This window comes from Acomys minous, assembly GCF_964271855.1.
Source record: "Acomys minous genome assembly, chromosome: 19".
In the NCBI taxonomy this organism is placed as follows: domain Eukaryota; kingdom Metazoa; phylum Chordata; class Mammalia; order Rodentia; family Muridae; genus Acomys; species Acomys minous.
In genome coordinates this window covers 39,866,746-39,891,348 of record NC_140499.1, presented here as the reverse complement: position 1 = coordinate 39,891,348, position 24,603 = coordinate 39,866,746, and the positions used below count along the sequence as shown (strand labels likewise).

Below are 24,603 nucleotides of genomic sequence, written 5' to 3'. Positions count from 1 at the left end.
ATAAATATGGGTAATGCTCAGCCTGCTTAGAGATTTAGAGGCTTGAAAAGGTGTAGCAATTACTATGGATGCATGTCAGGTGTTTAGTGTGGGGATGTCCAAACTGTTTGATAGGGACGGATAGTGTGGAGGGTGTGTTCTGTGATTACAATGTATGCTTGCATCTGTCCAGAGATGAGCAACGGCGGTCTAACAGGCCCTTCAGTTTTCTCAGCATCTGTTCAGCATCTGCTTGGTAGAAGTATGCATCCCGCCTCCCCTGGTCTTTATTTGTCTTTTGTGTAAGATGAACCAGAGAGTGCTCGACATTTTAATTAGTTAAGATGCGTGATTATTTCTGAGCCATCTCAAGCTTTGGGATGCAGCCTTTGTTCAGAGTCGTGGTTAGTTTAAACATTGAAGTCTATTGCTTTTCTTGGATGGAATTTCAAGTACAGTGTTAGTGATGCTAATATTACTATTCTAAACTCTGTCTGGATAAATTCTCACTGGGACATGTTGAAGTAGAGTGTATTAGCCCACTAGTTGCGCAAAATCAGAAACCAAAAAGCAGCTGGGCGTGGTGGCGCACGCCTTTAATCCCAGCACTCAGGAGGCAGAGGCAGGCGGATCGTTGTGAGTTCAAGGCCAACCTAGCCTACAAAGTGAGTCCAGGGTAGCCAAGGCCAACATGGAGAAACCCTGTCTCAGAAAAAAGAAAGAAAGAAAGAAAGAAAGAAAGAAAGAAAGAAAGAAAGAAAGCCCAAAGCAAAGAGGTTATGTAATTTTCTGGGTCACACAGGTGGCTGGTGGCAGGGATGCTTTGAATACACACAGATGACCTCCAAATTCTTCACTGCTATTCTGTGTAATAGAGTGTATGCGTGTATGCTAGGTTGGGTCTTGCGCTACCTTTAGCATCCCAGTCAGATTCTTAAGAGCACGGAGTGGATGACAGTGAGATTTGCAACCTTGGGAAGGTTGCCTGTAAATTGAGAAAGAGGTAAATGGGAACATGTGGAGCACCTTAGAGAAAGAGGTGCTGGTAGAGGTAGTGGGGTGTAGCAGTCTGGGCTGGATGGCCCTAGTGGGAAGGTAGCAGAGATTGGCTCTGTCCTGTGCGTCTTGGAGACGTTTGGGGTTCCAGGGGCCACAGGTGGGTGGGTGAGTTGGCGTTAGAGAGGACAAAGATGGCACTAGAGGTTAGTCACTGGAAAGAATTCTGAGAGTCGTAGTTTTGATACACAGGATAAGCTGTTTGAAAGCAAGACAATAATAAATTGCTTGTGAGCTATCGGCTTGTGAATCTGACTGGCTATGTAGCCAAAGAAGTTGATTAAACTTCCAGATATACACTTTAGGGAAAACTGTACTGTAATAATAACTAGTTCACTAAAAAACTGCCTTCTGCAGACCTGTGCTATTTACTTATAAGGATGCAATATTTTCTTTTCAAGACAGGGACATAGCTTCTACCAACTAAATGTTTTGAGACTAGCTTTTTTCCTTCTAAGTTGGCAACATTCCAGTTGTCTCTGTGATCATTGCTATGGTTGTGTGGAATAGGAAAAAAAAAGCCTCAACAATTTGAATAAACGTGCACTTGCCCAGAGTGGAACAAAAGTAGCCTGTGGTGCAGAAGGCGGCATGCAGATTATTTCTTAATGGGAGTGCTTGCCTCTGGTGGAGTGGCGTGTGCTTTCAAGAGCGTGCATGTAGTCCGCCTGTGTGCCTCTGTGTGTCTCTGCCTGTGCATGTTCATTTTTCTGTATTCCGCCTGCGTCACTCCTATGGTAATGAGCATCTCGCAGTGACCTCCGTAGGTGAGGAGGGCTGCTTTGATGGTTAAAGACCTACAGTTCCCACACATTAAATGTGCATAATGCCTTAAGGGCGGTAAGCACACCACACTCCCTAAGCACGCACATCTCACAGCCTGAGTAGCCACAGCGCCTGCATTCCCACAGTGGCGGCAGGCAGAGCAGATGCCTCTGTGCTTATCTGGCTGCGCTGCTCACTTCAGGACAAAGTTCTACAGTCATCTCATGGATTTATTTTCTCTACATTATAAAGCCTGGACTGTGAAGATGTCATCATGCCATCAGGGGCAGCATGAGCCAAGTTCTTGGGGCTGTTAAGGATTTCTTTGCCTTCCCTCTTTTTTGGAGATGTGTCTCAGGGAAAGGCTTTGCCTTTAGAGAAAAATTTTATTGCGTTGGCCAATAATGTGTAGCAATATTAAATTTAATGGCAGACCTTGAAGTATATAAAAACTTAAGTCCAGAAAAAGGTAAGACTCATGCTACTAATTTTAAGGTAAGTTAATAGCTCTAGTAAAAGGTGGCAAGCATGTCTTTTATTATTTCATGTTTAGTAAAGATTTATTTGAGTTGTTGATTGACATATTGAGAGACTATGTTTTAATGTTAACTGAAAAGGTGTTTTTTTTAAATTAGATCAAAGTGGCGTTTCCTTGTAAATGTGTATTTGTACAATGGTAAATGTGCTTGTTGATGAATTGCAAATGCATCAGTATGATAAAGTGGTCTTTGAGAAAATAGTGTGTAGTCTTGGGTTATAGTCAAATACTATAAATCAAGGACACAGACATGTTGAAATTTTCATCTGTTTAATACAAGCAGTAGGTTTTAATTTAAGTATTCACAAGTCCTACTCACTTTGAATTGTGATAAATTGTTCTATTTTAATTTTCTATAATAATCTAGGAGGGTGTTTCTAATATGTATCACTTAAACATAATCAATCCAGGGAAAATAATTAGGTTTATAAAATGAAATGGCACAAGTGCTCAGCATAGATAAAATGGAGGCAGAATCCACGTATCATGTGTGGAGAACCTGTCAGCCCCAGAAGCTTGAGGGAAACATTCTAAAGTATGAATTAGGAATCAGAAATTTGACATGTACAGAGATTGTTCCTACATGGAAAGAAATGCTGCTGTCTGCCCAGACAGAACAAGTGACATGTCAAGAAATGTCATCTAAGCCCATCTCCAAGTTGAAATTCATGTGTCATCCACATTATTGAGGCGTGTTGACTCAGATGCAACTTTTCCAGCCTGTCTGGAGGTTGTTGCTGGCCTGCGGGGGCCACCTCAGCGTGCTGTGCTCACAGTGCCAGGCCTGGTGCTCGCTTTTAATTCAAAACCATAAATTGTACCATAGTTGATACCCGAATTTTCCACATCTGAAAAGGAAATCTTTATTCAGATGTAGACTAGGATTTGGTTCATTTGATAACCAGGTTGTTACAGTGATTCCCGGGTGAAGTTGTCTCGTCATGTGTGCAGTAACTCTTGTGTGCAGAGTGTATGCGTGAGGGGCTTTGTGTGGTTGTCAGGATTATGTCGTTCATAAATGCCTTGCAAGTAGAGAGTGACTTCTGTTACTCCCACCGCATACTGTGGTCTCTAAGTTTGGAGTCCGCATAAACTCTCGTTCTTAAACATTACAGAAATTTGGGTTGTCTTTTTCCAGTTATATAAACTTTAAAAGATAATTTAAGATATCATTTCAGGCTAGAGGTTCTCACGTACAGATAGTCTTACTAAGGTTTTTTTTTTAATTTAAATTAAGTCTTTTTTTGATGTGTTACTTAAGAGATTTTCTTTGATTGATTTTAATAATTTATCTTTGCTTGGAAGAAAAAAATATCTTCACTGAACCCACCCTGTTTAAAAAAAACTTCTCTGTTGGTAGCAAGGCCATTAAAAAAAGAACTATTTCTTATACATTCCAGACCAGTTAAAGCTTATAGGCTATGCAGAGTATGTGACACTGATAGAGTCAGAATTCTCATGAAGTCTAAATTGCATTATTAGTGGCAGGAGTGGAAGTAGCTTCAGTCGAGTGGCTTACAAAGTTGAGAAATGTTCATTCACAGGGAGAAAGATCAAATAGACCTAGAGTTTTAGTGGAAGAGCTTCAGATTTTAAGCCGTCTTAAGTGTAAAATGCCTATTTGTACATTTGTATTTATAAGCATATTAATTATATATTTGTGTGTTTGTATATATATTTGTATTTATTGCATGCTTAAAATTATTATTATGTTAGTTTTAGATTTTGGCTTAATGTACTAAATCCCTAAGCTGGAGAATCATCTCAGTGATTTTTAAAATGATACAGAGAGAAAGTAGGGCTTCATTATAATGTAGACTCATCAATAGAGCAAGCTTGAGGCACCTACAGCTTCTGTTTTTATAACCTCAAAATGTTTATGAACTCAAACTTCTTCTTGTAGGACCAAGACAGAAGAGCACTCCTTTACCCTTGCAGACTGTTAAAAAGGGCGATGGTGCACTAGCTCTAAAAATACTTGGAAAGTGGAAAAGGACTGTAGACATGGAAGACAATATAATTAGAAATAATGGGTAACTGGGGAAATGTGATGGTTCAGTCAGCAAAGATGCCTGCTGCCAAGCTTCACAGCCTGAGACTGACTTCCAGACCCCACATAGTTGAAAGATAGAAACAGTTCCTGAAAGTTGTCCTCTGATTTCTACTCATATACTATGGCACACACATAGATACAGCAGATGGGGGGGGCAGGGGCGGGGGCGGCGGGAGGGAGAGAGAGAGAGAGAAGGAAGAAGGAGGAGGAGGGAGGAGGGGAGGGAAGGGAGGGGGAGGAAACTATTAAGGATAATGTACATTTCATCTACTTTAATAGAAAGGAAACTGTATTTGTCCTGGGGGGGGGGTGCCAATGAAAGCACTTTGACCTAGAACTTGGGTACCATCTGGTAATTTTCCCTTTGGCTCAGTAGCTTGCATGCCAACAGTATGTGCTCTGTGTAGCATGCCTTATGGAAGGGCAGATGTCAGTGTAGGAACAAGCCCTAGGTTTCTGGAGTCAGAAGAAACCATAGCAGTGTTATTCTTTCATAACATGCTTTTCCAGTAAACAGATCTGCAGGTAGTACTGGGCCCTCCAATTTCTATCATGGCTGGTCCTGCCCTTTTCATTTGTATCAATTGTTGATTTGTAGGATATGCAAATTTTTATGGTATTTGTGATGTCACTTATGTTAATACCATTTAAGCTCTTAGCACAAAACTGCTATTTAGGGAGAGGAAAGTAGAACATCTTCTTAGAGGAGTCTTCTTTAAAAAACTATTGTTGATGATGATGGTGATAATGTGTGTGTATGTGTGTGTGTGTGTGTGTGTGTGTGTGTGTGTGTGTGTGTATGTATGTCACTGCAGGTGTGTGTGGGCAGCTTTCAGAAGTTGTCCCTCTCCTGTCAATTTGTGGGACCCAGGAATTGAAGTGAGGTCACACCCTCAAGTAAGCACCACCACTACTATTTCTTCTTCTTCTTCTTCTTCTTCTTCTTCTTCTTCTTCTTCTTCTTCTTCTTCTTCTTCTTCTTCTTCTTCTTCTTCTTCTTCTCCTCCTCCTTCTCCTCCTCCTCCTCCTCCTTCCTCTTCTTCTTTTCTTTTTTTTTGGTTTTTTGAGGCAGAGTTTCTCTGTGTAGCTTTGGCTGTTCTGGACTCGAATTCTAGACCAGGCTGGCCTTGAACTCACAGGGATCCACCTGCCTCTGCCTCGCAAGTGCTGGGATTAAAGGCGTGCACCACCACCACCCAGCAGCATCTCTTCTTGATGAGCCATCTTACCTACTCATTTTCCCCTTAAACATTATTTGTTGTCTTGTAGAATTATTAGCTGCTAGTAGTGAATTTGTACAATCAATAGTGGCATAGTGAGTACTTGACAAAGCACTGGTTAGGGGTATGAAGATGAATAAAATTATTTGCCCCTTATAGTAACTCTTGATCTAGTACACAGACGTGCTCATAGCCCTGTAATAGAGAGGGACCTTCCACAGGTACTTGAGTGTGGAAAAGTCAATATGAGATTTTTTTGGGATGAGGTTTGACTGAGTTAAAGACTAAGGAAGATTATAGCAGATGGAAAGCAAGGATTGGAGTTTAAGGAGCAGGCAAGGCCAGGTATTAGAGTAAAGATACTCAGGTAAATTCTAGTTTTAGGAAGAATTCTGAAAGCAGTTTAGAGCCTGTCTTAGTTAAGATTATCATCACTACAATGAAACACCACCACCAAAAGTAAGTTGGGGAGGAGAGGGTGTGTTTACCTTACTACATTGTGGGCCATCACTGAAGGAAATCAGGAAAGGAACTCAAACAGGGCAGGAACTTGGAGGCAGGAGCTGATTCAGAGGCCATGGAGGGGTGCTGCTTACTGGCTTGCTCCATTTAGCTTTCTCACCCTGTCTTCGTATAGAATCCATGACCTCTAGCCCAGGTATGGCACCACTCACCAAGGGCTAGGCCCTCCCCAAACAGTAACTAACTTAAAAAATGTACTATAGGCTTGCCTGCAGATGAATCTTGTGGAAGCATTTTCTTAATTGAGGTTCCCTCCTCTCAGATGATTCAGCTATGTCAAGTTGACATAAAAATATCCAGCACAGAGCCCAATGGTAGGAGGAGCAGGGTTGGACACCAGGAGGTTACACCAGGAGCTTAAGGAGTAGGCAAGGCCAGGTAAAGGCCTGATAACTCAGGGTAAGGAATTTAGATTCCTCCCCCCACCCACCCCCACCCCCACCCACCAGTGGGTATTGAGTTGAGAGATGTCAGCCTAGTTCTTAAAGTCTTAAGACAGGTGCTCATAAACTCCATTGAGCATCAATGCCACTATGTAGCCAAGGCTAGCCTTGAACTCCTGACTTGCTGTTCTGTCTCCCAACTTCTGGGATTATAAGCATGTACCACAATGCCCAGGTGGGGTCTCGTTTTAGAAAAAATTCTGAAGGCAATTTAGAGCCCAGTGGTGGCAGGAGTGGGGTTGGAGATTGCAGCCTTCCTCTCGATTGTGCTATCCCATTGTCTCTCATAGGGATACACTGGGCTTTCATCTACTTTGGTGGCTTTTGTCTCTGACCAAAGTTGTCCTAGAACTTGCACATGCTTCTTCTGGGTCAACTTATTGTTTAGGATAAGATAGCTGCACAAGATTCATGTTCTGGTAAGACAGTCAACACTTCAGATCTAAGTTTGTGACTTACCTGTTGAACAGAATGCTACCTAATGTTGAGTATCTCTGTTCTTTATACGATGTTGATAGTGGGGAAAATGATTTCCCTGAGCAGTCAAGATAACACTTCATCAGACTGTGGTGTTTTGGTTTGAGGGTTAATCCTATTGGTTATAAAAATCCATCTCAACCCTAGGGCAAGAAGATCAGTACCTTTTCCTGGTAGTTTATGGGACGTGGCCTTTTCCTCATTCAGCGACGATGCTGCTTACTTGCTTCTCTTTCACTCCATTCTCCAAATCTACTGGTCTACTTCTGAGCCATCTATGGGGAGAATTTCTTGCTTGTACGTGTGTGTCTGTGTTTGTGTACCTATGTGTACAATGTGTATGTATGCAGAGCGATGGGTGGGCCCACAGTACTTACAGAGAGGGCGAAGAACAACTTTGCACAGTTGATCCACCTTCTTTTTGAGGCAGAGTCACCTTGGTGTTTCGTGACTGTCAACACCAGGCTAGCTGGCCCAAGGCTTCTGGGTGGTTCTCTGTTTCCATCTCCCATTTTTATCACATCCAACATTTTACAAGGGTTCTGGGGTTTGAACTCAGATTGTCATTGCACAGCAGGCACAAGTAAGCCATCTCCCTGGCCCTCTTCTTACCCTTGGTAAACAAACAAAAAATATTTACCTTTTTTCATGTACTTTTCTACGCTAGCTGAATTTTTGAACTGCCAATCCAATTCCATATGTAATCCAGGTTTTTTTTCTTCTATTTTTGGTTGTGAGCCTAGCCTTTAACAGCTGAGCCATCTCTCCAGGCCTTTTCTTATTTTCTTATTGAACTAAATTTACAATTTAACTGAAGAGGATACACAGCCTATGGACATTATAGTTTCCTTTTTAGGAAATTTATAGGAAATTTCAGGAAAATTAGAGTAAGTGATTTGTTGTACTTTAGGACGTATCTCTCTTTCCTTCCTATTTTCCCTTTCTTTCTCTGGCTAGCCTGGAACTCTCCATGTAGACCAAGCTAGCTCCAGACTCATGACAGTCCTCCTGAGAGCTGTGATTCATAAGTGTGAGTGCTTTTTCATGATAGGTATTCCAAATCTATCATTTCTTTTATTTTTATGGTTCCTAATTCATATAGCAAATAGAGTTTTTGAATGGCACGTATTATTCACTTATTTTAGGTATGTGGATATTTTGTCTGCACACTGGAAGCAGTATCACAAGGGACTACAGTTACAGTTGGTTGTGAACAGCCATGTGGGTGCTGGGACTTGATGTCAGAACCTCTGGAAGAACAACCAGTACTCCTAATCACTGACCTGTCTCTCCACCACGAATATATGATATTTTCTTAATTAAAAACAAAAGAAAACCAAACAAACAAAAAACCAAGCCGGGTGCGGTGGCACTCACCTGTAATCCCAGCACTCAGGAGGCAGAGGCAGGTAGATCGCTATGAGTTCGAGGCCAGCCTGATCTACAAAGTGAGTCCAAGAAAGCCAAGGCTATACAGAGAAACCCTGTCTCAAAGGAAAAAACCCTAAAAACAACAAGCAAATAACAAACAAACAAACAAACAAAAAACCACAAACAAACAAAAATGCCCCCCAATATGGTTGAAAAACTTAAATACGAGTACAGCACGAGTAACTGAATACAGGGTTCCCTCAGCTGTTTTTATGACTTTCCATAAGAAATTTCTCTAATCACTCAGCACCCTTTTGCAGGGCTGTAGTGTTACTTTCGTATGTCTAAGTGACATGCTTGCTGACTTCCCAGCTTTTGATATTATCTTTTTTTTTTTTTTTATCTTATCTTTTTTAAACTAGATTTCTCCCCCCTGTCGTAGATAAGGCATTTGTTCATTTGCGCTACTGGTGCAATGCCTTCTGTCACTTTACTGGCCACCACACCCATTCAGCTCCTCCTCTGGCTGCCACACTCTTTCTGTCACCTCACTGGCCACCACCTTCTTCTGCCATTTCACTGGCTGCCACACCCCTTCTGTCACTGGCTGCCTTCCTGTCCCTTTAACACTTCACTTGTACTCTCATTGTGCTTGGGACTGAGCTGCACCCTGCAGCCTGCCGGGTGGGTCCGCTGCATCTCCAGACACCTCACATTTCTGTGTCCTGCTCTGCCAACTTTATCTCGCTCATCTAATGGCCATAGGATTCTCTTCGCCTCTTTAAAACTCTCCCAACACCTCTCAGTATGTTTCCATTCTTCCATGTTCAAGATTCCTTTCCTGTGTTTTGATCGCAGGTTGATTTTGAAAGGTTGATTTCCAGAGACATCATTTACATCACCGTGTCACTTGCATACATCTTATGACTATTATCAATGCCCACAGAGAGAAGTAAGTAGGTAAATTACTTTAGGAATACTGCCTTAGAGGGTGGTATGTAAGGAAAAGGGCAGATTTTGGATAATTCTGCAGCAAATGATAAATCAAATTCATTACACAAAACTGAGTTCCCAATACTAATTTTTAGGATGGGCACTCTTCAGGACACCTCTGTGAAGTAGTTTTGTTTGTTATCTTTGTTTTGGAAATGACAAGTCTGAGAAGCAGGCACTCACAGAGCGAAGGAGAACTTGCCCTAGGCAATCCTGTGATTGGTGGAGCTGGTGTTTTACTCCTGTTGCCTGGCTTTGGAGCCTAGGTTTTCAGTCACTTTTCCTGTATCAGGGACATTACTGCCATGTTTGGAGGCCGTTCCAGAAACAGGTGGGTGCCATCAATTTGTCCTCTTTTTCGAACTTACCCACTCTTGGTTTTTGGAGGTTCTAGGTCTAGTGATGTATTTGTTCCTCTTAAAGACTTATTTTGACTGGACTCTGAGTTAGCAGCAGAAGTTCTCAGTGAGGAGAGCCTATGTCTCTTGGCAATCTTTTCCTGGCTTCCCTTATTCTCTTGGCTAGAAGTTTAGCATGATCTTCAGCCTTCTCTTTTTTTTTGTGCATTGTTTTTTCAGAGCAATACATTGACATTTGTGTTACAGGATAGAGGAGTAATAGATGCTGACCCGTGGGTGCTTTGGTCCTGGGCTTCTTACCTTCTTTGTTGAAGGGCTTTCTGACAACATGTTGAAAGACAGCATCTTCTTTAGAGAAACAGAAATATTTTCAGTTCCTTCTAGCTCTTTTGGGCACTAACCTACAAGGCACAGTAGTATCAGTCCATTTTTAATTTTCTTAAAACAACAACCAAGTTTATCTGGGGGTAGTGGGATATGCCTTTATTCTCAGCTCTTGGGAGGCAGAGACAGGTGAATCTCTGTGCATTCAAAGTCAGCCCTGTCTACATAGAGAATTCTAAGTCAGCCAGAGCTACATACAGAGACCATGTCCCAGGAAAACAAACACACAATACCTAAATTGAGAACACCCAGATTGGCATCCACATTGCATCTTTAAACATTTCTCTCCATTTCTCCTTGGTCTAAAAGTAGAATGCCCCCGACTCACCAGCAGGCACACTCTGCCATGGGTCAAGACAGCCCACTTCATGGGCAATCCTTGTTTGCCCTTTCCCCCACTCATCATACCCCACACCCTTCCACATTTCACCCAGAGCATCAGCAGACACCTCTGTGGCCATGCACTTCTCACAGGAAGTATGAAGCTTTTGTTCATTTGGTCGGGAAGAGTTATTAGCTTCATCTTTATATGGATGACCACCTAGGAGGCACTGTGAAAAAGATCTCGCCGCTGTCTCAGTAAAGACACCTCAGCTCTTTCTGTGGATGCCTTCCTCTTCATCGCCATAGGTTTCCTTGACATTCTTTTGACTAAGTAGACTTCGTAATGAGTAAGTACTTCCTGAATGGGGGACGGAAAGGTAAACAGCAGGCTGAATTACTATAGCAACTGTGCAGGGAAGCAGTGGGGTAAGAGTGAGGAGGCCTGGAGAGAGATGTGGGGTCTTTCATATCCTCTGATGACTTTGGGCGACCTCAAGAGACAAAAGGAGATGATGATAAGCAAGCTTTGGAATAAATAGTTGATATTAAAGTAGTTCTTCAGGAAGCTGAATCTGCTAGTGCAGGGACCAGCAGAAGCGAAAGCTGGAGAAAAAACCCTGCAGTCGGCCTGAGAACTTGGTCTGGGTGCATCAAGGCCATGGACCCTGGTCGCTGAGGCTTTGACAAATGATCCGTTACTTCTCTGATTACAAGTCAACAGAACAGGCGCTACCCCGCGTGAGCTAGAGCTCCTTCGGCTGTCGCTTTGAAGAATGGTAAATGATTGCTTCCATTGAGTGGTTTAAAGAGTACATCATGGTTATAAATGGGTGTGACATAAAGCTTTTGCCTAGCCCAGTAACCTGTTGCTTCTTGTTTTTCTTTAAGATTGATGCACTGTCTGTTTTTCCAGGAAAAAAATGTACAATGATGACATTGGAGAGACCATGGAAGCAGGGCCTGTCTCTTCCTCACTATCATGTAGGCGCAGAAGTCAGTAGAGAAGCAAAGTAACACTGAGAAGGCAGCCATGGGGGCCCGCCTTGCCATTTATTCACTTGATTTCTTTCTGAACCTTTTTCTCTAAGGTCATCAATCGTCATGTGTCCTTTTTATAATTCATTATTTCAGCCCAAATGTCCAAAATTACATGTGATTAGCTAACAAGATGGGGGGGGGGGGAGGCAGTAACAGAAAGCAGGTGATAGTGGTACGCATGGTGCAGTGGGTGTCCCGGAGAGGAGTCGCTCCCAGTTCATACTTATTTCAAAATAATGGGCCACCTCTCCTTCTGTGAGAGCAGCCCAGTTTGCAGTCATTCTGCTCTCCATTCCTAGTCTCTTATTGGCTTGAATTCTTACATGCCTGTTTCTTCTCAAGGAAGCAGGGAATGAAAGGAAGCTACGCACGAAGGGGTAAAGACGCAGTGTGGCCGGTAGACTGTGGGGTAAAGGCGCAGTGTGGCAGGTAGACTGTGGGGTAAAGGCGCAGTGTGGCAGGTAGACTGTGGGGTAAAGGCGCAGTGTGGCAGGTAGACTGTGGGGTAAAGGCGCAGTGTGGCCGGTAGACTGTGGGGTAAAGGCGCAGTGTGGCAGGTAGACTGTGGGGTAAAGGCGCAGTGTGGCCGGTAGACTGTGGGGTAAAGGCGCAGTGTGGCAGGTAGACTGTGGGGTAAAGGCGCAGTGTGGCCGGTAGACTGTGGGGTGAAGGCGCAGTGTGGCAGGTAGACTGTGGGGTGAAGGCGCAGTGTGGCAGGTAGACTGTGGGGTAAAGGCGCAGTGTGGCCGGTAGACTGTGGGGTAAAGGCGCAGTGTGGCAGGTAGACTGTGGGGTAAAGGCGCAGTGTGGCAGGTAGACTGTGGGGTGAAGGCGCAGTGTGGCCGGTAGACTGTGGGGTAAAGGCGCAGTGTGGCCGGTAGACTGTGGGGTAAAGGCGCAGTGTGGCCGGTAGACTGTGGGGTAAAGGCGCAGTGTGGCAGGTAGACTGTGGGGTAAAGGCGCAGTGTGGCAGGTAGACTGTGGGGTAAAGGCGCAGTGTGGCCGGTAGACTGTGGGGTAAAGGCGCAGTGTGGCAGGTAGACTGTGGGGTAAAGGTGCAGTGTGGCCGGTAGACTGTGGGGTAAAGGCGCAGTGTGGCAGGTAGACTGTGGGGTAAAGGCGCAGTGTGGCAGGTAGACTGTGGGGTAAAGGCGCAGTGTGGTCGGTAGACTGTGGGGTAAAGGCGCAGTGTGGTCGGTAGACTGTGGGGTAAAGGCGCAGTGTGGCAGGTAGACTGTGGGGTAAAGGCGCAGTGTGGCAGGTAGACTGTGAGGTAAAGGCGCAGTGTGGCCGGTAGACTGTGGGGTAAAGGCGCAGTGTGGCCGGTAGACTGTGGGGTAAAGGCGCAGTGTGGCCGGTAGACTGTGGGGTAAAGGCGCAGTGTGGCAGGTAGACTGTGGGGTAAAGGTGCAGTGTGGCAGGTAGACTGTGGGGTAAAGGCGCAGTGTGGCCGGTAGACTGTGGGGTAAAGGCGCAGTGTGGCAGGTAGACTGTGGGGTAAAGGTGCAGTGTGGCCGGTAGACTGTGGGGTAAAGGCGCAGTGTGGCAGGTAGACTGTGGGGTAAAGGCGCAGTGTGGCCGGTAGACTGTGGGGTAAAGGCGCAGTGTGGCCGGTAGACTGTGGGGTAAAGGCGCAGTGTGGCAGGTAGACTGTGGGGTAAAGGTGCAGTGTGGCAGGTAGACTGTGGGGTAAAGGCGCAGTGTGGCCGGTAGACTGTGGGGTAAAGGCGCAGTGTGGCAGGTAGACTGTGGGGTAAAGGTGCAGTGTGGCCGGTAGACTGTGGGGTAAAGGCGCAGTGTGGCCGGTAGACTGTGGGGTAAAGGCGCAGTGTGGCAGGTAGACTGTGGGGTAAAGGCGCAGTGTGGCAGGTAGACTGTGGGGGGGGGGGAGGGGGAAGGGGGGGTAAAGGCGCAGTGTGGCAGGTAGACTGTGGGGTAAAGGCGCAGTGTGGCAGGTAGACTGTGGGATAAAGGCGCAGTGTGGCAGGTAGACTGTGGGGGGGGGGGAAGGGGGGGTAAAGGCGCAGTGTGGCAGGTAGACAGCGGCCACTTCATCTTCTCAGGCTTATGTTTCTTTTTACTTTCTGGGCACCCATAGTCTTGTTTTATGATCTCTTTTACATGGATGTTTCTTTATTTAAAAAAAATTTGTTTTTGATTTTGCTTTTTCACCAAATTTCTCAAGACACATTTTGTCATAGAGGTAAAAGTTAGCTACATTGGGTTTGTGAAAGTGATAAGCAATTATTGGTGCCACCCAGACTTCGGCCTGAGTTAACTGTTAAGCCCTTGGAACCTGCTCTCTGCTGCTTTTGGCATTTGCCCTCTGTGTTTACATCTCTTGTTTGTGAGGAGCCTTGGGTCGTTCTTAAGCTGTGTGTAATTCATAACAAAAGCAAAGGGAGGCAAGTATTAGCAGGTGAGGTAGAAGCCCGAAGTTCATCAGGAACAGCTCTAGTTACTGTTCTATTGCGGGGAAGAGACACCAAGGAACTCTTATAAAAAAAACTCTTTACTTGGGGGCTTGCTTACAGTTTCGGAGGGTTAGCTCATGACCATTGTGGTGGGACGCAGACAGGCAGGAGAGTGGAACAGTGGTCAAGTGCTTTACATCCTTATCCATAGGCAGAGACAGACAGACAGACAGACAGACAGACAGACAGACAGACAGACAGACACACACACACACACAGAGAGAGAGAGAGAGAGAGAGAGAGAGAGAGAGAGAGAGAGAGAGAGACAGACAGACAGACAGGACCCTCAAAGCCCACTCCCACTGACAAAAGTCCATCAGGACCCCACCTACTTCAACAAAGCCTCTTAGTCCTACTCACACAGTTTCATTAACTAGGGACCAGACATTCAATTTGATTCTCATTCAAATCACGAAGCAACACTCTAATGAAATCTCCGGCGTTGATAACTGTTGCTATAGCGTTACATCCTGACTGACATTCTCTTTGTATTAACTGGGTGGTGTGAGGCTTTTTTTTTTTTTTTTGGTTTGTGTGTGCATGGGTCTGTTGGGGTGGGGGTGGGGGTGAGGAAGTCTGGAACCTGGAAGCTCGTGCAGGATAGGGGAGCCCTCTTCCTTGCCTAGTGATCACAGTCCATCAGGAAGTGTCACCTTCTTCCTTCTGACAGCAACATCACTGCTGCTGTTAGGATTGGACCTCTGCATTTACATCCCCTGTCTGGGTTTCATCTCTTTTCTAGTTTTGTCAACCAGCATCAGGTTTCTGCTTGTGTGTCTGTCTTTGCTAAGCCTTCTCATGGACCTAGTATTTTCCTACCTGTGGCGTAACCCAAACCAGAAATAAGTCAAGTGTGAGAGAGGCAAGAGAAAGTCTAAGGAAGCAGTAAATTCAAGCCATGACCGACTTCAGTTAGCCCACAGGATATTACTTAGGACACATGAATACAGAAGCAGATCACTCCCTCAGTTCTGATAGTCCCACCTCCTTCCGCAGCACTCCAGCTTCCCTAGAGGAGAGTCAACATCCAATCATGTGTACTGACTGCTGTCATGTGACATCTACCAGCCATAGGTTACTCTGCTCCTCATCACTTAGCCTGATTGGCTACATTAAACACACATAACCTTGCTAAAGATAATATTTTCAAGATCTGCTATAGTTTAAGCAGGGAGAATGTTTGTTGAAAAGTGCAAGGAAACAGGCTAAAAAAAATAGTTTACTGTGCCTGCAGATAGGCTTGGGCATCTTCAGGGTGGTGGACTTTCACTGTGCTTCCGAAGATGAACTGAAGGCTGAAGATGTAACTGGATGGTGCAATGCTTAGTGTGTGTGAGACCTTGTCTTTCAGCTGCAACACTGAGATGAGAAATGGGATGTATTACTATATCAAATTGGAAAGAAATTTTTAAAAAGTGACAATGTCAGCAAAGACATGAAGAAGTGGGCACCTGTACACTCTGCTAGTATGAATTGGAATCACACTTCTGGGCAGCAGTTCAATAGGCAAGCCTTTGGTCCAGCAGTTGTCAGGTCTGCCAATTTGTCCTGTAAAAGTACTTGCACACTGCCAGGAAGATATATTTGAGAAAGTTTATTGAACTCAGTTTTTGTATTAGCAGGAAGAGGGATGTGTCCTTAATGGAGAAGTGATTTTAGCAGTGGTGACACATCCATCCCCTGGAAAATGATGCAGCTGCTAAGGGTGATGTAGAGATGTGTGCTGTTGAGTGAAAGTGCCTATGGCTATATTCAATGGAAACTATCACACCAACTTCCCATTTTTCTTGGTGCTTAAAGGTAAATTAAGCTCAAGAGTTTATTACAAGATGGTAGCACACACCTTTAATATCAGCACCCAAGAGGCAGAGGCAGGTGGATCTCTGTGAGTTCGAGGCCAGCCTGGTCTGCAGCATGAGTTCCAGGACAGGCAGTGCTACACTGAGAAACCCTGTTTCAAAAAACCAAAACAAACCAACCAAACAACCTCCCTCCCAAAACAAAACAAAGAGTTTTACACTTCCTTATACACATAATTAGGATGTGCTAGTTACTGAACCTAAAACCCTTTAGAGAGTCATCACACAGAACAATTCCTCCTCAGCTCACAGGTCTGCTCTGATTGGGCCAGCGTGATGCTGCGACTCTGGAGCTGGTCTCGCCCTGCTTCTGGCCTTTTCCTCGAGTTGGCTGTGTGGAAATTATGTTACTTGTCTCACAGCTTTGACCAAATACCTGACATGATGTAATTTTAAGGGGTGAAGGGCTTATTTTGGCTCCTACTTTGAGGGAACTCAGTTCCTCATGGCGATGGTGGCATGGTTGCAGTAGCGTGAGGCAGCTGGTCATATTGTGTCTGCATTCAGAACTCAGAGCGAGGACAGGGCATGGGGCTTGCCCCCAGTAGCCCCCTCTCTTTAGCACAGCACTGCTTGGCACATCAGCATCACTAGCTGGGACCAAGTTCTTCAAATGGCAATCCAGTTTTCAATCTCTTGTTCTCGAACTCCTCTTTCCTGATTGCTGTGTTAATTCCTTTGGCAGACTCAGCTGGTGGCACACAAGTGACACTGTGACAAGACCCTAGCTAAGGCCATACAGTTTTAGATAAGGCTCTGTGTTTCAGTGGCCAGGTAGCAGCTTCTTACTGACCTATCGTTTTGATGCAGGTGTTCTGGGTTGGGTAGTTTTTCCAAAACAGTAAATCGGGGGGCCAGGTTCTTACTATTTTATGACTCTGCTGAGGCCAACGTGTGACTTAACATAAGTATAGACTAGAGGGAGCTCCTTTTCAGCCTACTTCAAAGGGAAAGACGATAGAGGATCACAAAAGCAGATTTTAATGAAGACATTTTAATGATCAAGGTCCAACTCGACTGTCCAGAACCTAATAATGCCATGATACTTTAGATGAGTCACCCCCATAGATCATACTCTTGAATACTTAGTCCCCAGTTGGTGAAACTGTTTGGAAACGATGAGGAGGTTTTGTGCCGTTGGTAGAGGTGTGTCATGGGGAATGGGCTACTGCTTGTGGATCAAGATGTGAATTCTCAAGCTGTTCCTGTAGTCATGCGTTTGCTCCACAGTTCTAGACTCTAACACTCTGAAACCATAAGCCCATAAATGCTTTCTTTTATGAGTAACCTTGGTCATGAGGTTTTTGTCACAGCAGCAGAATATATACTAAGACTTATGGCTACAGCCAACTGGAGAAGACACCTGGGAAATGTAGTCTGGTTCTGAACCCTGTAGAAGAGAAAGCAAATTTTCTTAAAGGCAGAAGCCCAGATCTTTGCTTCATTCTCAGATCAACAACTTCGTTAATTTGTCATATATCTATTGGCTTCAAAGGCTAAGTGTGAGTCAGTGCACATAACAGTTTGAGTACATAACAGTGTATAGTTTGAGCCAATGTATATAAAACGTTTCATAAACTATCAATTGTTACATGAGTGTGAGGAGCTTTGTTTTCACATTTCATTGCTTTATTTTTTTTTTGAAGATTTATTTGTATTTGAGTGTTTGTCTGCACATCTGTATGTGTACCTTATGTGTGTGCCTGGTACCTTTGAGGCTTAGAAGAAGGTAATTAATCATGGAAACCAGAGTTATTGGTGGTTTTGAGTTGCTGTATCAGTGCTGGAAATGGAACCCAGGTCCTCTACAAGAGCAGTAAGGGCTCTTAAACCACAGAGCTATCTAGTCAGTCTATGTTTTATAATTTGTAGAATTACTTGATTGATAACCTTGACCGGACATTGGCTAACAATGCCCTGTGAGTCAAATCTGGCCAGCTGACAATTTTATAAAAAGATCTATTGGAACATAGCCATGTTTAATAGTGGACATATTTTCTAAGGCTGTTTTTGCCCTACTTTCAAAGCTGAGTAATTGCTATAGGGACTGTACAGCCTGGCCTGCCGGGAACACTGATTCTCTGGTTCTTTACCAAAAGCATTTGGTGACCTTTGTACTAGACACAAGTGTGTGAGGTTTTATTCACTCTGCCTTTAGGGCAGTGTCTGAGATACAGCTTGGGGAATCTCCAGTGAAGGACAAAAATATCTTTTTGAAGCTCAGATAATATGCAGCCAGGAAGCGATGTCAATAAAAAGATGTTTCTTACTAGTGTGAGTGAGCTGTGTCCATCCACTGCACCCGGCAGTAGCCAAGACAACCAGGCATCCAAGTTCAACACTCACAGCTGAACCCCTTCTGCTGTGTCGCCCCTGCCAGGTTCCTTGTGAGCCTGAGCACTTGCTCTGCCTTATTTTTACAATTGGAGCAGCACTCAGACTGTATGGTGCATCACTGTTGAACTCATTACAGTTGGTGCCTATTAAGTAATGATTATGGTGGAGGGGGGTGCTGGGAGGGGGGTAAAATGCTGAGTGAAAAACAGGTGGCTGAGGAAGGCTTTTGTATTACAAGCGCATTGTCTTGATAATGTTGGCTTCCCCATTCACAAAGCCTGAGTTTGTAAGAGTCAAAACAACTTGACAATTCTTCCTCTAATGCTGGACAAATTCAGAGTTTGTTTCAACCAACAGCACAAAGTTAAGAATTAGCATGCAGAGCTGGTGAGACAGGTGATGGAAAGGCTGTAGGTGCTATATTTGGTATTGGAAACTAATGATATGTAAGCCACACCATCTGCTTTTTTTGTTTGTTTGTTTTTGTTTTTAACAAACTCTCACTTATTCAATTTTACCAATAAAGGCTTAGGAACCAGACACTGGGTTGAAAGTCTGCTAGCTCAGAGAGCCAGAGAAAATACCCAGTTCATCTTCTTTCTCAGCCAACATCCCCAAAAGACAAAACCTCCTTTCCCACGCCATCTCACCAAACTGTTACGTTGAATGTTCCCTGCCTTCTAATTCCCGTGTGTCTCTCTATCCATCCTCCTGACTTCCTCTTATTCTCTGTTTGTTTCCTATATTCACTCCCTATCAATAGGTTGCTTGATCTACCTCTTGACCTATGCTTGGTTTTATTTAATCCTGTTTATAATAAGCACAAAGCTCTTGGATTAAAGGTGTGTGCTAGGGCTGAGCCACACCACAACTAGAAACAACATTTTTTGTTTTTTGTTTTTTGAGATATAGTCTTTATGTGTTAGCCTTGGCTGTCCTAGACTTGCTTTGTAGACCAGGCTGGCCTTGAACTCACAGTGATCTGCCCGCCTCTGCCTCCTGAGTGCTGGGATTAAAGGCATATGCTATCATGCCTGGCTATAAACAGGTTTCTCCAGTAAACAATCTTGGGGTTCACAGTGTGATCAAATAACCTGCAACAAGAAGATACCAAGGGGGTGTGCAGATCTGTTTAGTTTTCAGAGACATGGTCTTGCTAGGAGACTTTATTTGTGCTATGTATATGAGTGTGCATGTGGGCGTAGGTGTATGTGTCTGTGCATCTGTGCATGTGAGGCCAAAGTCTTCCTCTATTACTTTCCACCTCATTTTTTTGAGACCTTCTCTTGATGAATGTGGAACTCACCAATTGGCTAGATTGGCTGCTTAGCAAGTCCTTAGGGTCTTTGTGTCCTCACTGCTGGGATTGTAGAGATGCATCCTCCTCCAGGTTTTCATATGGGTGCTTAGGGATCCGAAGTTATGCCTCAAGCTTGTGCAGCACGCATTTGACCTATGGAACAATCTCCCAGCCCTGCAGGTAGAACTTAAATGGACATTAACATCTGAAACAGTAGCCTCTTCTGAATACTTTTGTCTAGCCCATGGAAGGTGGGGGTATGGGGGTTAGTGGTGGAGAACAGACGAAAAGGCTTTTAACAATTAGCTACTGCTAGAATTGGGTCAAGATTTACTTTTCTAGCCCCATCATTTGTTACCCAAATGTAGGCAGAGAGGCAGTTGTCACAATGGATCAAACCACAGGTTATAGAAGACCTGCTTTTGCAGACCTGCTCAGTAAACACGTTGGTTGCTTTTCCTCTCATCTGTTTGTTTTGAGCAGGGAGGTTTTAAACGGATGCAGGAAACAGTGATGTGTATCAGAAATCCTTTCTAGAACTCAGCCACTGAGAATTTCAGAGTGTTGTTGCTCCTGAGACACTTGCAGAAAAAGAATGGTGTTTAGTTTCATTTCATGTCTGTAAGTCTACAGCAGCGACGTACGTGGAGTTTATGCTCAGTGATTGTTTTTGGTAAAACATGGAAAAATCCCTACCGGAAGCAAAGACTTTCTATATCTTTTAGCCATTGGAAAAAGAAAAGGTGTGGGAACGAAGCAGACATAAACACAGCAGGAAAAGATAATGGACAGTCAGTGTTCTTGTGGGGGCTAAGGGAGTTGGGCCCAATGCTTTCTCCATTACTGTAAACTCCTTATTTGAGTCTTAGGTTTAAAATAAAATACATATATAGATTAGGCTTGCACCTGTAGCTTTTAAATCCTAGTAGTAATTCCATTTGTTCCTATGCCTGTCCCTGTCATGAGCTTGTCTAGTCCATAGATTCAGGAAGTTACCTTGAGCTGTGCAGTTGATGGGGTTCCCTGTCAGAAGGCAGAGGTCTGTAGCTCCTGCTCTGGCCAGCTGTTGAGTTTTCCCTGTGTTCATTCCCGGAGGTTTTTCTAGGTTACCAGACTGTTAACGTCTCAGTAACCTTAGATATGTATACTGCTGCATGTGGAGTCCAGCCCTGGAAGAGGAGGAAGTGCTTGTTTCTGAAGACTGGCTCCCTAGCTTTGTCAGGAGGAACTGTCAGTGGCCCTGTCTTGGTTATAGAACATCTCAGAAGTGGACTTCCTCCCCAAATATATTTATTTTCACTCAGTTTTGTAGGTTGTTTTTTCTCATTTTGGAATGAGGTGGGAAATGATAACCAAATATAAGAAAAGTGTGGTAGACCTGCCAGACACGTGTCTCTTCTCCCCTTCTTTGTTTAGGTGATCTGGAGATGTTTATTAATAACAAATACAGATGGTGTTTTTACCTGCTCTTTACATTTTCTTCCTTAAAGCATGTTCTTTTTGAGAAATAGGAGGAATCAGACAGATACCAAGGGATTTGATAGAACAGGTGAGGGGTCAGCTTTGATGGAGTTGAGTGATGGAACATAGAGCCTAGGCTCAGAAGCCGAGCTACAAATTCACTTTGTTGATGGGCCCTTGGCCCTCCAGGCTCCCTCCCAGCTGCACCAAGTCTTCATGATGGGCTGACCAACGCCTGCCTCATATCCCAAGATGGAGCTGCTTTGGCACAAAAATGAGGAGTCCTTGACCTGAAACACTAACCAGCCCCCTCTGCCTGAACCCATTTATTGAACTGAGCGAATTCCTCAGCTAGGAATTAAGTAGGTTGTACTGCATGACCTACATGGATGTTGAGAATCTAATTAACCAGTGTCTCTGGTACAGTGTTTGAAGACATCCCCCACGCCCCACTGTGGGCAATATGGACAAAGAGGACAGAGGACGACAGTCACTATTTTTCAAGATGGCAGTTCTCCATCTGGCGTTATGTTTCAAAGCTTCAGACAGGCAGCCAGGGATTTGGCTGTATGGGATGCTTTGCAGAGCACATCAGACCTTTTTATTCAGTAAATTTCATATGAAATTCAATTACCTATGAAGTCACCCTTGGGAGGTCACTCATCCTAAGGTACACAGGAAAGGAAGATTGTCAATTTCTTTTCCAACAAGGGATTCTTTTTAAAGGGGGGTGGTGATTTTCTTCTGATACGTGTAAAATCTAAATGTACAAAAGATGAGGCAAGACTCAAGAGACTGAGATGTGAAAATGTGTAGGATTCTTTCCAACTCATACAGTAGTGGAAATAAGGTAGCTAAAGTTCGGGCGCTGCTGAGGTTAGATTCCTTCGGTATTAGGACGCGTATTCCCCTGTGAATTCCAACTCTTGAATTCAGCTTTGTGCCGTGTCCACCACGGGTTTCCATGCCTGCTGTGAGGGACCCGCAGTGGCCAGCTAGGCACAGCCTTGGAGTTAACACCTGTCACCTCAGTCTCAGATGCCTTCCATTTCTGCTGCACTTAAAAGGTCCAGATTTTTTTTTTCCTGCGAGCCAGCTCAGTGAGAGAATGGGCTGGTAAAAGAAGCTGCTGACTTCCAGAAATTAAGTTTCCCTCGCTGGAGGACCCAGGGAGCCGTGGTTGTGCTGGTGAGGGAAAGTCTGACTTCATGTGTAGGCCTGTTAGTTACTGAAGACTGACCCAGAGTGAACAGCTGCCTTGCTTCAGGTGTGGACCCTTCAGCGAAAGGTCTGTCCATCCTAGCTGTGTGACTTTCCCATTCCTGGGGATAGGTGATGAGTCTAAACCACAGACACTTTCTAAGTTACATAAGGGGAGTACCAGTGGTAACTTCATATACTCATGTCAAACAGAGCAGAAGCTTCATTTAAAATTTTAAAAGCACGCACACACACACACACACACACACACACACACACACACACAGACACATGTGTGTCTGTGTGTGTGTGTGTGTGTGTGTCCATGTATATGAACAGATGCCCTAGGAGGCCAGAGACTATGGCGAACCCTCATTAACAGCTGAGCCAAATCTTCTGCCCAGGTTCCTTTTCCTAGTGATTGAGGCTGCAGAGGATCAGGAATGAACGGGCGTATCTCCTCTGGCACGTGGTCAGGAGCTGTCAATGAATCTCCTGAGGTTGCATGGCTCCTTGGTTATTGAGACAACACCCATCAGCATGAGGAACTGGGAATGGAACGTACCTGGTGGCTTTCATGTCTCTTGTTCTGGATGCTTTAATAATGCCGAGGCTTGCTTTCTAGTGACTGATGGGTGGTGACGTGACAGCTAGGTAACGATGTGACAGCCAGGGAGACAGTTTTGTCTTTGTCTCTGAATATAATACTGTTTCTTTGAGCTTTCAGTCATCTCCTGTGTAGTTAGGCTGGTTTTACAGTCTGTTGGGGAATGATGTTTTTAAAGTAAGATTAACTTCTTCATTGCAACTGAAGGGGAAGTGGTAATATGGAACAGTGATGGGGTTTGGGTAGGCAGCTGGGGAGGAGCAGTGCAGTTTGAGGTGTGACTACCTCTTTCCAGATATAAAAGGCATAAGCAACCTGTACGGGTTATTTGTAGGGTTATTTGAAAACACTAGCTAAGAATAAACTGAAACAGTTGGATTGAAAGGTTAATAGAAGTGTGCTGTAGCAATAAATAAATAAATAAAATGCTTATTAATACCAGCATTCAGGGAGGCAGAAGCAGGCAGCTCACTGTGAGTTCCAGGCCAGCCTGATCTATAAAGCAAGTCCAGGACAGCCAAGGCTCCACAAAGTAACCCTGTCTTGAAAAACAACAACAACAACAAAAACAAAACAAAACAAAACAAAACAAAAATGCTTATTTTTATTTGTGTGTCTGTGTGAATGGAAGCTGTTAGTCTGTTGGAGCCAGAGTGATTTGATTTCCTGGAGTTGCAGTTACAGTTAGGCCTGGGTGCCGGGAACTGAACTCAGTTCCTCTGCAGCCACTCTTAACCACTGTGCCATCTCTGTAGCTTAGAAATAAGTTTCTTTAGTAGAAACTTTTGCCTTTATCCTCTTTTGAAATGGGGCCTTATATAGCTCAAGCTAGCCTTGAACTTCCAAACATAGCTGAGGATGACCTTGAACTTGTGTTCCTCCAGCTTCCATCTCCCAGTTGCTGGGTTGCAGGTGTACACCACCACGCCCTGCCGCAAGTTCTACATTTTGTAGGGGATGTTCTTTGCTGTCTGACTAATCTGTGCTTTTCTGGCAAAGCTTCTGCACAGAATGAGCAGCGAGGGGAGTCTGTTAGCTTCTCCTCAGTAAGAACAGTTTCAGGGTTTATGGCTCAGTGAATACTTCCTAAGTAAAGTTGTTACTCTTGGAGTCACACTATGATCGTTGGCAGTTTCTAGTAATAGTTTAGCGTTGTTCCTCTCTGGCTTTAGGTCACTTTCTTTCATACCTTCTCTAGTCATCACTCAAGACCGGAGGAAAGAAGTCTGTGCACCCTGAGAGTGTTCTTGTGGGCAGTTCACATTTCCTCAGTAACAGGTTCTGTGAACTCAAATTCTCCCAATTTCTTCCTGTGCTTTTTTTTTTTCTCTAAATTTCCCATTTTGTTTTAGAGTCTGAAAAATATGTTCAAGCATCAAGCTGAAGCAGTCTCAGGCCTCTGTCACTAGATTCCCTTCTCTCAGGAAACAGAGCTCTTTGCTGCTTGGTATCTTTACGTCTTAAAACTATTGTTTCATTTATTTCATCCAGTACTTTTGTTTAAGATGGGCTATATTATGTTGGTCATAGCAAAAGAATTATTTCCTAGCTATTCTTATATGTTCATTTTTTTTTCTGTGTACTTAAGGACTAGCTCTTTTAGCTGCAGAAGAGACATGTATAAAACCTTTTACCATTGTTTCTGCATATGAGATATTTCTCTTTCATTGTATTTTCTTCAGGTTAAGAAAGAGTCCTAGCTTTGTCTAAGGGGCATTTACGTGTGCACATGGTATACATACCTAGAACTAATCATTGATTTCATTCTTTCTGTTTTTTTCCCCATGTAGTACAGGAGATCAAACATTTGGCGAAGGCAAGCACTGCACACTAAGCTACAACC

The 24,603-nt window shown here is 44.1% G+C and overlaps 1 protein-coding gene across 9 annotated transcripts in view; it reads left to right on the top strand.

Moving 5' to 3' along the window:
* The window catches only part of PLCH1 (phospholipase C eta 1), a 207,545-nt gene that overhangs the window by 49,710 nt on the left and 133,232 nt on the right, over positions 1 to 24,603 (top strand). The window contains exon 1 of one of the 9 annotated variants that reach the window (XM_084769035.1): positions 1,792 to 2,269. The exons of 7 other annotated variants lie outside the window; for them this stretch is intronic. In XM_084769035.1, the coding sequence (XP_084625161.1) occupies positions 2,227 to 2,269 (43 nt within the window). In that variant the 5' untranslated portion in view covers positions 1,792 to 2,226. Of the gene's footprint in view, positions 1 to 1,791; positions 2,270 to 24,603 lie in introns of those variants that run through there. One more of the 9 variants, XM_084769036.1, reaches the window with a different exon arrangement.